At 41.2% G+C, this 16,004-nt stretch overlaps 1 protein-coding gene across 1 annotated transcript in view; it reads left to right on the top strand.

The window, feature by feature from the left end:
• Positions 1 to 16,004, top strand: part of RBL1 (RB transcriptional corepressor like 1) — a gene marked incomplete in the record, with an annotated part of 80,383 nt that overhangs the window by 52,395 nt on the left and 11,984 nt on the right. The window contains 3 exon segments of the mRNA XM_014586150.2: positions 2,740 to 2,916; positions 6,106 to 6,177; positions 11,779 to 11,869. Of these exon segments, the coding sequence (XP_014441636.1) occupies positions 2,740 to 2,916; positions 6,106 to 6,177; positions 11,779 to 11,869 (340 nt within the window).

Genomic DNA, 16,004 nt, shown 5'->3' with positions numbered 1-16,004 from the left:
GGCCACACCGCAGTCCTTTCTCCATTCTTCTCTCAGGATCTTGGACACGCATGCACATGTGCTTAGCATGAGGTTAAGCCACTGGGTCTGGGACTAGAACCATGGTCAACTACATGGGAGTGCAGGGATGCAGCCATTACGCCATCTGCTGTTCCCCCATGAATAGAATTTATACTTTGAATGTTTGGTTAGGATCAGAAGCACCAGATCATCTTTATAAAAGATAGTTAACTAGGGGGACCGGCAGTTAGTATAATGGCTGTGTCGCTGGACTCCCACGTAATCGACTGCGGTTTGCATCCCGGACCCGGTGGCTTAAAACTCACACCGGGCACGTGTGTGTGCATGCCCAAGATCCTGAGAGGAGAATGGAGGAGAAGGGATTGCGGCGTGACCATCCCTCCTGGGGGGTGATGGGTGATTTCTCGATTTCTCGCTTTCTGTCTCTCTGTCTCTCTGTCTCTCTGTCTGTCTGGCGAGAGCACGCACCCTATTGCAAAAAAAAAAAAAAAACTCTCCAAAAAAAAATGATAGCTAACTAGGTATTAATTACATATTATTTTTAATACTTCTAGTTAGGATTATACCTGTATCTTCTCTTTTCATGAATATAAAGTTATAGCATCTTTCCCTCTGACCCTTAATTTGTTATAAAATGAATCAGTGGTGGCTTTGGAGTCAACCACTTACATGTTTATATAAGATTAGTCTATTGAATAATTTAAATTAGTTTTTGTTTGTTTGTTTAGATTTTTGCCGTTGGGAGCATGCGCTCACTGGAGAGACAGAGGGAAAGTGAGAACTCACTCTCAAGGGGAGATGGCCATACCATAATTCCTTTTCCTTCATTCTCTTCTTGGAATTTAGGACACACATTCACCTGTACTCTCCATGAGTTTCAAGTCACCCAGTGTGGACTTGAACCATGGTCAGCCACGTGGGAATCTAGCACCTTAACCACCATGCCACTTGCTAATCCTTTTAAATTAGTTTTTAAGGTCACTTTGTAGATTTGTTTTCCTGTCAAAATAATCTTTTATGACAGAGGCCTTACTCTTCCTGTCCTCCACTCCCATGCTTTAAACATTTAAATTTAAATACTTAGGCCAGCTGGTGGTATGAAGGTTAGTTGCATGGTTCAAGTCCCAGACCCAGCAGCTTAGAAAATCACACCAGGCGCATTCACATGCATGCCCAAAGTCCTGAGGGCCAAACTAGTCACTCTTGCTCTCTCTCTCTGGTAAACACACACGCCCTATAGCAAAAACAAAAAAACAAGGAGAAGCAGATGATATATTGGTTACGTTGCTGGACTCCCACGTAGTTGACCACGGTTGGAGTTCTGGTGGCTTAAAATTCACTCTGGGCACATGTGCATGTGTGCCCAAAATCCCAAGAGGGGAGGGGAGAAGCAGGGATTGTGGTGTGGCCATCCCCCCCCCCCCCCCCATGGGGTGATTTCTCACTTTCTGTCTCTCTCCAGCAAGCACATACACCCTATAGCAAAAATCTTTCTTAAAAAACAAACAAACAAACAAAAAACTTGGTTTGAACAGAATAGTCTGGCTTAGGAATACCTTATCAGGGTTACCAGTTCTTGAAGTAGTAAAATAATGAATACTACAGGATCTCAGGGTCATTTTTATTAGTCAATTCATATAAAAATTATATGGATAAAAGACCCAGGGCATTGATTGCATTTACTCTGACATAAAAATAGACAAAAAATGTGGACCAGTAAGTGGTTAAGGCTGACTGTGTGGTTTGAATCCCAGACCCAGTGGCTTGGAGGAAAAAAAAAAAAAAAAAACACCAGATGCACGTGTATGTATGCCTAAAATCCTAAGAGGAGAATGGAAGAGAAGGGATTGTGGTATGACCATCCCTCCTGGGAGTGCCTTCTCATTTTCCCTCTCTCTGTTTCTGATTCTATAACAAAAAAATTTAGAAACAAAAGTAAAAAAGCTTAGAAGGTCATTCTCATTTGCTTTAATGTTACCATTATGTGCTCATATAAACAGTCTAGAAAATATGCAAGAAATCTTTTGAAAATTTGTTTTTTTCGGAGAGGTTTTTGCTATAGGGCGCGTGCACTCTCCAGACAGACAGAGAGAGACAGAGAGACAGAAAGTGATAAATCACCCCCCAGGGGGGATAGCCACACTACAATCCATTCTCCTCTCGGGATCTTGGGCACGCACGCACACGCGCCCAGTGTGAGTTTAAGCTACCGGGTCTGGGACTCGAACCGCAGTCGACTACGCGGGAGTCCAGCCACATAGCCATTACGCTAACTGCTGGTTCCTGGATCTTTTTTTTTTCTGACTGGACTCAAACATTTTATTTCTTTGCCATCCAGCATATTGAGATTTTATCTGAACCAAAGAGAGCAGATAGAGACTTCTGAACACTTGAAAAATTATGTATTCATAGTAGTAATGATTTAGTAATACAATCCTACATTTTAATGTTTATTACTGTACAGTTAGCAACATAGAGTAAAGATAACACACTTTACATTTTTAAGTTGATTTCCAAAGATAATTTTGCTTTAACCTATATTCTTTTGCCATAATAATGAATTAGTGCTATAGAACAGAAGTTTTATATAATTTAATGTATTAGCAGCCTAGGTGTTTTGTAATCTTGGCTTGAAAGTCCATATTCATGGTAAGACATAAATTTTGAGAAATTATTTATTTGGGTTTTTACAAATTAATGTGTTATCTTCCATCTTAGGTCTATCATTTGGCGAGTGTACGTTTACGTGATTTATGTCTAAAACTGGATGTTTCAAATGAGCTACGAAGGAAGATATGGACATGTTTTGAATTCACTTTAGTTCATTGTCCTGATCTAATGAAAGACAGGCATTTGGATCAGCTCCTTCTGTGTGCCTTTTACATCATGGCAAAGGTAATGTATGAATTGGGGAAGATCTTTGCATTAGCTGCCTATATTTGAAGCATTAGATAAAAATCAGTTGAACCCCGGGACCAGCAGTTAGTGTAATGGCTATGTCGCTGGACTCCCATGTAATCGACTACGGTTCAAGTCCCGGACCCAGTGGCTTAAACTCACGCCGGGCGCGTGTGCGTGCGTGCCCAAGATCCCGAGAGGAGAATGGAGGAGAAGGGATTGTGGTGTGGCCATCCCCTCTGGGGGGTGATTTCTCGCTTTCTATCTCTCTGTCTGTCTCTGTCTGGCGAGTGCACATGCCCTATAGCAAAAACCTCTCCAAAAAACAAACAAAAAAAAAATTAGTTGAACTCGAACCTTAGTTTACCTTTAGTGCTAGAATCTAGCACTGCCCACTAGTATTAGACAGTAATTCAAACTGCTGTATCTGTTCTTTACACTCTTCAGTTAGTTTCATAATAATCAGCTTTCCTGCTTTATAAGAATTCATTGGTTGTAAAGGAGTTGGAAAAGGTCCTACAGACCATTTGTAGAAAGTAGCTCTCCACATTATTACTGTGAACAACACCATTTCCACCCCAATCCCATGAGACCTCTGATCTGGTACTTGAAAGTAAAACAATCATTATATTGTAAGTGAGCAATTGAAACCCAGACCTGAAAGTAGCTTGGCCAAAGTTATACAGTAAGGAGCAACCTAGGATCTCCTGATTCATAATCTTGTATAGAGCACCTTCTATACTATTGGGTCGCTGGGAAGGTCATTATGTATTTTTCTGTGTTTTCCTATGCAAAAATGCATCATGAATTTTCCAATGACCCAGTATATTGCCTTTCAGTGAGTCACTTCAGAAAAGCATTTTACTTTCTAGTTGTTTTATTTTGGTCTTTTTTGGGTTTGGTTGATTTGGGCTAGGTTTTTTTTGTTTTTGTAGAGACATTTTTTGGTTATAGGGCACATGCACTCACCAGAGACACAGAGACAGAGAGACAGAAAGCAAGAAATCACCCCCCAGAGGGGATGGCAACACTGCAGTCCCTTCTCCATTCTCCCCTGGGGATTGTGGGCACCACACACACACACCCAGCTAGAGTTTTAAGCCGCCAGGTCCGAGACTCAAACCGCAGTCAACTATGTGGGAGTTCAGCAACATAACCATCTGCTGGTCCTATGTTTTGGTTTTTAAAAGAAACTATTTTTTGCTATAGGGTGTGTGCACTCAACAGAGAGACAGAAAGCAAGAAATCACCCCCTTAGGCAGGATGGCCACACTGCAGTCCCTTCTTCGTTTCTCCTTTCAGAATCTTAGGCACACACACACATGCGCCTGGCATGAGTTTAAAGCCTCTGGGTCCCAGACCCGAACTGTGGTCGGCCATGTGGGAGTCCAGCTTTGTAACCATTATGCCATCTGCTGGTCCCGATACAACATACTGTATTTTTTGTTTTTGTTTTTAAGAGAGGTTTTTGCTGTAGGGCTTGTGCACTTGCTGGAAAGATACAGAGAGACAGAGACAGAAATCAAGAAATCACCCCCTTAGGCAGGATGGCCACACTGCAATCCCTTCTCTTCCATTCTCCTCTCAGGATCTTGGGCACGCATGTCCCGAATGAGTTAAAGCCACCAGGACTGGGACTCGAACCATGGTCAATTATGTGGGATTCCAGTGATGTAACCATTACGCCATCTGCTGGTCCCCCACTACAACATGTTTTAATAAAATAGTATATCTTGTTTTTTAAAATTCTAATATATCTGAAACAATCATTTCTAACTTTTATCTTGACTGTATTGGCCACATCGATAGTCCTAGCTAGGTGTATACAGGTAAGACTTGATTTTTTTAAGCTTTTTGAATCAAGAGGACATGTTTTCAAATTCCTTGTGTTACCCCTACACTGCCTCTTTAAAATTACTCTAGAAAATAAGTCATAGGGAACCAGCAGTTAGCGTAATGGCTATGTCGCTGGACTCCCACATAGTCGACAGCGGTTCGCGTCCCGGACCCAGTGGCTTAAAACTCATGCCAGGCGCGTGTGCGTGCGTGCCCAAGATCCCGAGAGGAGAATGGAGGAGAAGGGATTGCGGCGTGACCATCCCCTCTGGGGGGTGATTTCTCACTTTCTGTCTCTCTGTCTCTCTCTGTCTGTCTGGCGAGCACACACGCCCTATAACGAAAACCTCTCCAAAAAAAAAAAAAAAAGAAAAAGAAAAGTCATAGGCCAGTTACTGGTGTGGTGATGGTGGTTGGGTCCCATCTAGCCAACTGTGAGGTTCAAGTCAGACCTTGTGGCTTGAAAAACACTCCAGGTGTATGTGTGTGTGCTCAAAATCCCAAAAGGAGGGAGAATTAGAAGAGAAGGGATTGTGGTGTGACTATCCCCCATGGAGGGTGCTTTCTCACTCTGGCTCTCACTCTCTGGGTGTGTCTCTCTCTGACAACCACACACACTCTTTGGTGAAAATTTTTTAAAAAGGAAGAAAGAAGAAAGAAATGTTATTAAGTAATCATTTGTGTTTTTCAGAAAACTCAGAATTCATGCTTTGCCATTTCTCATTCATCAATACAGAGAACATGTTTAGTACTAATAGAAAGTGAAGCTGGAGAAAATAATTTAAGTAAACTTTATCATAACAGATAAATCAGAAAGGATTCTATTTTGGATCACTAATTTATTATTTTTTTTTTTTGGCCACCTCTGTGGCTTCATCTAAGCATTACAAATACTAAGATCTGTCCTCTAATATTAAAAGCCTAATCTGTTAATAACAGCTCATTTTATTGTGTATATCACAAGGCATTTTCTATGCTTTAGTATATAGTTAAATTGCTCTTAATTAAGTGCTTAAAAGTAATAAAAATGTGGGTTGCAAGGGATTCAGTGAGTCTGAATTTTCTTGCATCATTCTTTTTATAAAGAAATGCATTTTCAGTAGAGTTATACCATAGTAATATCAGTGCTTTTTGATTAATGAAACTATTAACTTTATCCCTACAGGCCACAAAGCCTGAACTTTAAAGATAGTAAAAATCATAAATGTTAGTGGTTTTTAGTCATGGACTGACCTGGGGTTAATGGCTTTCTGCAAGGCTGCTCTCAATGCCAACCTATAATTGAAGTTTTTGTTTAGAGCCATTTTTCTTTCAAAAGCAGTTGACTAATACAGTTTTTATTTTCCTTAGGTAACAAAAGAAGAAAGAACTTTTCAAGAAATAATGAAAAGTTACAGGAATCAGCCCCAAGCTAATAGTCATGTGAGTTACATTATTTTTCCTACTGTCAAAAAAAAAAAAATAGATTTATGATGTTTCTGTTTCTCCACTGACAAATCATAAAAAGCTAAATGTCTTTTGTGGTTTTATTAGACTTCAGATTTTCTGGTTTAATGAATACAATTAAACTCAAAAGACAGTTTCATTAAAGGACAATTGAAATAGAAGCCAGGAAATCAGGATATTTCTGACTCATCTATATACTTTCATGCACTTCTCATGAGTTCTGCCATCCCATTTGTTCATATGTTGATTAACATTTTTCACTAGAAAAATCAAATGAATGACGTGTATAATAATAATATTCTTTGGGGCCATTAGGTGGCGTGGTGGTTAAGGCGCTGGAGCCCCACATGGCCGATCGTGGTTTGAGTCCCAGACCTGACAGCTTGCTGTCTCACTCACCTTCTCTCTCTATCTCCCTCTCTTTCTCCCCCTCTGTCTCTCTCTGGTGAGTGCACATCCCTAGAGCAAATTTTAAAATAGTGAGAATAATAATAATAAATACAATAATTATTTTAAAAGTAATATTCTTTAATTGTATGCAGCTTAATTCTAAGGGTTTTTAATAATTTTTTTTATTTAACTTTATTTATTTGTTTGTTTATTTCAGTTTGACCAGAGAGGGACAATGTGAGTGAGTGAGAGAGACAGAAAGAGAGAGAAAGCAAGCCGCCAGGTCTGGGACTTGAACTGCAGTCGGCCATGTGGGAATCCAGCACCTTTAACCACCATACCGCCTGCCGGCCCCCTATTCTGAGTTTTTTTTAAGTTTACCCATTTTTCCTTTGAGAGACAGACAAAACCAGAGAGACAGGGACCCCCCCACACACACCCCAGCAGAGGCATCATTGCCCTAATCCGCCTCAGCCAGCCCAGATCACAGGCATGTGTGTGCACACTCAGTGTGAATAGGGGAGCTGTGGGACATAAACCAGGTACCTTCCCATGTGGGTTCAGTTTTCACTGCTACACCGTTGTCTGGCCCCTCTGGTGATATTTAAATTCATAAAAATTTGAGGATTTAGTAAACTCTTTGCCATTTACTAGGAATCCTGGGGCCAGCAACTGGCATAGCAGTTATGTCACTGGACTTCCACATGGCCAACTGTGGTTCAAGTCCCAGACCTGGTGGCTTGAAAATCACATATGTGCATGCATGCCTCTGGGAGGAGAATGGAGGAGAAGGGATTTTGATGTGGTCGTTCCCCCCTGGGAAGTAATTTCTCACTTTTCCTCTCACTGTTTCTGTCTCTCTCTTTCTAGCAATCACACATGCCCTAAGGCAAAAACCTAAATTTAAAAAAAAATGTAAAAAGAAATCCTAATGTTTGTATCTTTGACTAGATAATAAACACCTATGATAATGTAATAGCTGTGGGAGAATCATGTAAAGCCTTTCAGTCATGGAAGTTTAAAATTGCCTAGCACATGGGAAAACCAGCAGGTGGCATGGTGGTTAAGGCACTGGACACTCCCACATGGCTGACCACGATTCAAGTCCTGGGCCTGGTGGCTTGCTTGCTCTCTCTCTCTCTCTCTGTGTGGTCAAATTAAAATAAATTAATTAATAAATAAAATTAAATAATTCAAAAAATTGCCTAGTATTTTTTTTGAGATGTTTTTGCTATAAGGGCACATGTGCTCTCCAGAAAGACAGAGAGAGAGATAAAGAGACAGAAAGCAAGAAATCACCCCCTCAGGGGAGATGGGCATGCCACAGTCCCTTCTCCTTTATTCTCCTCTTGGGATCTTGGGCATGCACGTATACGCACCCAACATGTTAACGGGTTCAGGACTTGAACCACAATCGACTACATGAGAGTCCAGCGACATAGCCATTGTGCCAACTGCTGGTCCCAGTAAGTGCTTAATTATTGTTACTTCCTATTATTGTTATTGTAGCTGAGGAATATAGAAAAATTAAGGACTTGGGCATTCAAGAACCTAGTTGTTCTGCTCTTAGGGAGCATAAGGGCATCTTCTCTGTCCCTGGAGATTATAGACAGAAAGAAGGGGTAACTTAGATTGTGAACAGAAAGCGAGATGGTTATAGCCCCTTCTAAAGGCATCCCACAAAAAGTTTGAGAGTTTTTTTTTTTTTTTAATTAAAAAAATTTATTATTTGGGACTAGCAGATGGCCTAGCGTTACATTGCTGGACTCCCACATAGTCTACCGTGGATCAAGTCTCAGACCTGGCAGCTTAAAACTCACCTGGAGTGAGAGGAAAAGCCCTGAGGAGAAAATGGAGGAAAAGGGATTGTGGCGGGCCATCCCACTTGGGTGGAAGGGTGATTTCTCTCTCTTTCTCTGTCTCTCCTGCAAGCACACATCCCCTATAGCAAAAAAAATCTCTCTAAAACAAAAACAATTATTATTCAAGATAGAGCATGCCTATGCACATAGGAAGAAAGAGAAAATTACCCCTTCACAGAGTTCAGTCACTCCCTGATTTCCTTCCTCCAGTCTTCCAACCTGCCAGGATTCTGGACATGCGCACCCAGGGTATTTTCAGGCCCACCAGGCTAGACTCTTCATTGCAGTTGGCGTATGTCTTCCAGGTCCATAGTCCATTGTACTGTCAGTTGTACCACAGAGGCTAGGCTTTGACTTCATTAATTAAGGCCCAAAATACACTGGTAGTGAGCAACATATACACATTTGAAGAAACAAATACAGGCATTTGTTATGTCCTGTGATGAACGAATTGTTTCTGGGCCTCTTTAGGAAACTGTCTCAGGAACACAAACTAGAGAGGTCCAGATTATCCATAAAGATCATTAAGATGGGGACACTGGACTCCCACATGGGCTACTGTGGTTCAAGCCCAGACCTGGTGGCTTGGTTTCTCACTTTCCTTCTCTCTCTCTCACTTGTTTGGTGACTCTGGCCTTCTCTTGTAAAATTTAAATAGATAAAGTTAAATAAAATCATTCTTTAAAAAAATGAAAATGAAAATGGGCCATACCATGTATAGTAATATGCACATGTAGTCCCAACTACTTTGGAGGCTGAGGCAGAAGGTTGGGAATTCAAGGCCAACCTGGGCAACATTAAGGAGACCCTGTTTCTAAAAATGTTGTAAAATAAATTAAAAAGGGAGCCAGCAGGTGGCGCAGTGGTTAAAGGCACTGGACTCCCATATGACCGACTGTGGTTCAAGTTCCAAACCTGGTGGCTTGCTTTCTCACTTTCTCTCTTTCTCTCTTTCATTCTCTCACTGTAAACCCTCTCTGGTCAAATTAAAACAAAGTTAAATAAAATAATTAATTAATTAATTAATTAATTTAAAAGAGCCAAGCCACGGCTTCCTAAATATTCTCTTAACCCCAGTAACCTGTAGTACAGGGGAGAATAGATCATGCCTTTCCACCTATCTTGGGGATAGGAAAAAGTTTAGAGATAGAGGAAAAAGTTTTCATGTGTTCATCTGAAAGGAGTTGGATATGGGCTAGAAACAGGGAAACCAGCCCCATTAAGATCAGATTAGTTGGGAGCAGCAGGTGGCATGATGGTTAAGATGCTGAACTCCCACATGGCTAACAACAATTCGAGTACCAGACCTGGTAGCTGGCTTTGCTTAGCAAATTTTGAATAATAATAATAAATCTAATTAAGTAAGTAATCATTTAAAAAAAACTATCAAATTAGTCTCTGGGGCTAGACTATGACACAGCAGTAAAATTTGATGCTCTGCGAGGCTCACCCTCATTATGGAGTTCCATGTTTTTATGTGGAAACATCCCTGCGTATGCCGGCATGCTTATGCCTATGATCTGGATCTAGGTGAGGCTGGGGTGGAGAGTGCTATTTCTGTCTCTCTCGATCCTGGAAGAGGTAGGTAAACAGACTTTGGAAGGAAATAAAAGATAAATGATTCAAGACCAGTGGGGGTGTGATTGTTTAGGTGCTGGACTCTCACTCTTCCTGGTGGCCTGGAAGTCGTGCCAGGCACATGTGCCTATGTGCCCAAAATCCCAGGAAGAGAAGGGATTGTGACATGACCAGCACCCCTGGGGCGTGATTTGTCACTTTCCTAATCACTGTCTCTTGAGCAAACGAGCACATGCTCCCTATATCCAAAACCTAAACATTTTAAATTTTTAAAAGATCTGTGATTCTTTTGTAAGGTATTAAAAGGAAGGTGAAACAAGTTCAGATCTTTTAGGTTGCTTTTATTTGGCTAAACTTGCTCATCAATCTTTAGTTGCTACTTATTCTATTTTGTAAACTAACATGGCACATTTTGGGTGGTGACTATAATTCAGTATTCCCTCTTCTGTTTTTTTTTGTGAGCTACACTTAGCAGAGCTAATAAGTACCCTTGAACACCCATATAGAATTTTTTTTTCTTGGGACCAGCCGGTTGCGTGGTGATTAAAGCGCTGGGCACTCCCACATGGCTGACCATGGTTCAAGTCCTGGACCTGGTGGCTTGCTTTCTCACTTTCCCTCTTTCTCTCTCTCTCTGTGTAATCTCTCTGGTCAAATTAAAATAAAATGAATGAATGAATAAAATAAATAAATAATTCTTTTTAAAAATAAAAATAATTTTTTTTCTCTCAGTTTCTTTCTTTCTTCCATGAGCAAGAGAAACAGAAAGATAGCACCCCCAACAGGTTCTTGATGCTATGACACCCGCCCCACTTTAGCCAGCCTCAGATCATGGGCATGCATGTGCCTGGTGTACTCTGGAAGGTCTCTAGATGTTAACCCAGAACCTTCCCATGTGGGTCAGCCTCACAGAGCATCTCTTTTTTTTTTTTAATTTTATATATTGTTGTTATTATTATTATTATTTTTTTTTTTTGGAGAGATTTTCGCTATAGGCCGCGTGCACTCGCCAGACAGACAGAGAGAGACATAGAGACAGAAAGCGAGAAATCACCCCCCAGGGGGGATGGTCACGCCACAATCCCTTCTCCTCCATTCTGCTCTCGGGATCTTGGGCATGCATGCACAACGCCCGGCGTGAGTTTTAAGCCACCGGGTCCGGGACGCGAACTGCGGTCGACTACGTAGGAGTCCAGTGACATAGCCATTACGCTAACTGCTGGTTCCCTTTATTGTTATTATTTTTTAAATCTGACCAGAGAGATAGAGAAAGAGCAGGAAAGTGAGAAAGTAAGCCACCAGATCTGGGACTCGAACCATGTGGGATTCCAGAGCCTTAACCACCATGTTCCCTGTCAGCCCCCAGGGCATCTCAATTTATCACTGTAACCCTATTTGGCCTCCAGACAAGTTTGGATTTTTTTGTTGTTGTTTATGCCAGAAAGCACTTGTGTTTGAGAGAGAGCAAGCGAGACACCCCTTAACAGATCCTGGTCATGCCACAACCCTCCCTCCTTCAGTACTCCATCCTGTCAGGATCCTGGGCACGGGTGGGCACCTGGCATGAACCCCAAGAACCACGTGGATTCAGGTTCCCTGACAGGGCCTAACTACTATGCTATGTGGCCAGACCGTCAGATATTTTTTAACTGACTTGATATTTTGCTCTTATTTTGATTTTACATTTTTTATTTTGATTTTATGTGTCTTCGTAACTCATCAGTCCTTTCCCCCCTTTGATCTGTAGGTATATAGAAGTGTTCTGTTAAAAAGTATTCCGAGAGAAGTTATAGCATACAATAAAAACATAAATGGTGATTTCGACATGACAGATGGTGGTAAGTTACCCAATTTAATGCTTTTTATGTAATATGTATTTTTTTAAAGAATTATTTTTTATTTAACTTTATTTATTTATTTATTTTACTTTGACCAGAGAGGGATGGGAGGAGAGAAAGAAAGCTGCTAGGTCCAGACTCAAACCGCAGTTGGCCATGTAGGAGACCAGTGCCTTTCACCACATCACCTGCTGGCCCCCATCTTTTTTTTTTTTTTTTTTTTTAAGAATTATTTTATTTAACTTTATTTGTTTTATTTTATTTTATTTATTTTTTAAATTTGACCAGAGAGAGATTGAGAATGAGAGAAAGCAAGCTGCCCAGGTCTGGGACTTGAACCACGATTGGCCAGGTGGGAGGCCAACACCCTTAACCACCATGCCACCTGCCGGCCTCCCTTTTTTTTTTAATGAGAAAAGGAAAGATAGGGAACTAGGCATTTTTTTTTTTAATTTTTATTTATTCGTTTATTTTATTTTATTTATTTTTTAAATTTGACCAGAGAGAGATTGAGAAAACTGCAGTCGGCCATGTGGGAGTATCCAGCACCTTAACTACCACAGCACCTACTGGTCCCCTAGGCTTTTTTTTTTTTTTTTTTTTTTTTTTTTGACCAGAAAGAGAGAAAAGAAAGGGAAAATGAGACCTGGCAAGCTGCTAGGTCCAGGACTTGAACCACAGTCAGCCCTGTGGGAGTCTGTCCTGTGCCTCAACCACTACACCACCTGCCAGCTCGGAGAAATAGGCACTTTTGACAGGGTCCTCCCATGCTTTGATCCTTCTGCACTAGCCTCCCTCTTAGCTAAGAATACAGGAATACACCACTGTGCCCAGCCTGTTCTGATTGGTCCTGGAATTAAACCCAGTTTTCTTCTGTGGCCTCAGTCACAACAGCACCCTACTACTTGTCCCACTGAGGCAGGACCTATAATATACACTTTTGTTTTTGTTTTTGTTTTTTTTGAGAGAGAGGTTTTTGCTATAGGGCACGTGCACTCACCAGAGAGACAAACAAAAAGAGAGAAATCACCCCCTGGGGGGATGGCCATGCCGCAATCTCTTTACCTCCATTCTCCTCTTGGGATTTTGAACATGCATGCACACCTGGCATTAGTTCTAAGCTGCCAAGTCCAGGGTTCAAACCGTAGTCAACTGTGGGAGTCTAGCAATGTAACCATCACACCATCTGCTGGTCCTTGTAATACATGCTTCTGATTACATTGTTCATAATTCAGTGTCAGGTGTGTCAGGCAAGCAACATGGAGTCGTGATGGACAGAGTGGACAATGCCCACTTGTTTAGAAAATAAATAAGTTTGAGATAAAGAGCAGGTGCCTTCTTCCACAGAAACAGTGTATTAAAACCATTAATTTGGAAGGAGTTTTCTAGTCTAGTCATATGGTTACTAAAACACATGAAGACTTTTAATACCATTCTGAAATCTGGGACCAGCAGATGGCATGGGGATTAAGGTGCTGGATTCCACATAGCTGACTGCATGGTTCAAGTCCCAGACCTAGCAGCTTGAGAATCATCCTGGGCATGTGTGTATGTGCCCCCAAAATCCTGAAAGGAGACTGGAGGAGAAGGGATTGGGTATGATCATCCCTCCTTGGGGTGTGATTTCTCACTTTCCCTCTTTCATTCTCTGTCTCTCTTGTGAGCGTACATACCCTGTAGCAAAAGCTCTTAAAAAAATCTGGAAACTTCTGCCAGGGTAAGGGAGCTGAGCTATCAGTGATTTTCCTGAAGAGATGATTAGGAAATATTCTGTTTGTAATTAGTATATAGGTGTCTGTCACTCCAGGCCGTACCTTGTTGCTACCATCATACAAGTAATCTTTTTGCAGAGAAAAAGAAATTGAATAATTAGTATTTATATGCCTTTTCTCCCCATCTCCTATTACTTGTGTCTTCTTTCTTTATTTTTTTACAGAATTATTTAATTTTATTAATTATTATTGCTATTATTCAATTTGATAAGAGAGGGAGCGAGAGAGAGCAAAGGAGAGTAAGAAAGCAATCCGCTAGGTCCAAGACTTGAACTACAATGTGGGTGTCCAGCACCTTAACCACCATACCACCTGCCAGCCCCCCTTTTGTCTTCTTTCCATGTATTTAAACTGTATGTGTATAGGTACATATATCCATGTATTTACAGGGGACTTCAAAGGTTTTGGGAAAAATTGAATTAAAATATTTTGGTCCAAAAATTTTTGAAATTCATGCATAATTTTTTCATAATACACATTTTCCATGAACTTTTTGAAGAGTCTCCCCTCACTTCTGTATATATTGTGATTATATTTAATCTCCCAATATGGAAATTTAGGTTGTTTCCAGTTATACCACAAATTTGTGATAAATGTCATGTAGCTTAGTCTTTGGTCCACATCCTTAAGTATAAATTCTTAGAGAAAATTGGTCAAAGATAATTGTTTTAAAGTTTATTTTTAATTTTTGCCAGAGGGCATGCATGCTCACCAGAGAGAGACAAATAAAAAGGGAAAATGAGAGCGCACCCCTCATGGGGGATAGTCACACTGCAGTCCCTTCTTTATCTCCTTCTTGGAATTTTGGGCATGCACACACATGCGTCTGGCATATCCTTCAGGCTACTGGGTCCAGGACTCAAACCTGCAGTTGACCACATGAGATCCAGCTGCCTTAACCACTATATCACCAGCTGGCCCTTTATAGTTTATTTTACTTCTTTTTTTTTTTTTTTTTTCTTTTGAGAGGTTTTTGCCATAGGGCGCGTACACTCGGCAGAAAGACAGAGAGAGACAGAGAGACAGAAAACAAGAAATCACCCCCCAGAGGGGATGGCCATGCCACAATCCCTTCTCGTCCATTCTCTCCGGATCTTGGGCACGCACGTGCGCTCGGTGTGCGTTTAAGCCACCAGATCCGGGACTCGAACCACGGTCAACTACATGGGAGTCCAGTGACATGGCTATTACGCCAACTGCTGGTCCCTATTTTATTTAAGAAAAAGAGAAACTTGCACTCTCAAGTGTCTTGTCACACCAAATCCCCCTCCCCCCAGCCCTCTACCTGTAGCCTTTCAACTAGCCAGGATCACAGGTTCATGTGTGCATGCCCGTTGTTTTTCAGGTCAGGCTCAGATCCAAACTGCAGTCTTCCATTTGGCTCATCATCACACACTAGTGCCCTGCTGCTTTAGGCCAGTTTTTAAATTATGCAAGTATCCATGATCATTATGGTGTCTACTAGGATCTCAACTTTTAAGATCTGTCACCAAAAGGATCCTTTAATAATGTTCTAGAATCTGACCCCATTTAAGGATACATAGTTCAAACTTATTTCTCTTTATATAGATAACGTTATTCCTGAGACTTTTCAAGGCAATGAGAAATATGTAAGACAATGAATTTGACAAAATAATAAAAAGCCTCTTTCCGTATTTGTTATGCATGTTGCCTACCTACACAGGGTGGTTTTTCTGTCCCCATAAAACCAGGTATCAGAGATTAGCTGGAAAAACTGGTGATACCTTGCTCAATGTGTATTTTCTCTGTGAGAAACTAAGTAACTGCCCACAAGAATCTGACAACAGGGAGCAGTGAAATCCTAGAGAGAAGTATGCAAAAGGTGGTAAATAGTGTTTTGTTCTGTTTTGTTTTTATTGCCAGAAGCCATGTGTGTTCACCAGAGAGAGAATACCCCCAGTGGAATGTGGTCACCCCCAGTCCTTTTTCTTCCATTTCTTCATCCCATGCCCAGCATGTTTGTTCAAGTCACTGGACTGGGGTTCGAACTGAAGTCAGCCATGCATGATCCACCTCCACATACAGGGCTTAATTCACTGTGCTATTCAAGGCTACACTAGTTTTGTTTGGTTGGTTTTTTTTTTCAAGTTTATTTTATTTTTTTCACAAGAGAGCGAGAAAGAAAAAGAGAAACAGGCACCTCCAAAAGGATCTCATTGTGCTATGGTTCTCCCTTTCCCACAGCTTTCTAGCCAACCAGAAACACAGGCACACACATGCCTGGTGTGTTTCAGGTTTACCTGGAATCTGAACCACGACCTTCTATGTGGCGCCACCATTGCAGTGTTGCAGCCCACCACCTGGACCACCACGGCTAGGCTGTTCGTAGTTCCCTTTTTTTT

The sequence above is a fragment of the Tupaia chinensis genome, unplaced genomic scaffold (genome assembly GCF_000334495.1).
Source record: "Tupaia chinensis unplaced genomic scaffold, TupChi_1.0 Scaffold000115_1, whole genome shotgun sequence".
NCBI lineage: Eukaryota > Metazoa > Chordata > Mammalia > Scandentia > Tupaiidae > Tupaia > Tupaia belangeri.
Note: the sequence above shows the minus strand (reverse complement) of the source record. Positions and strands in the feature narration are given on the sequence as shown.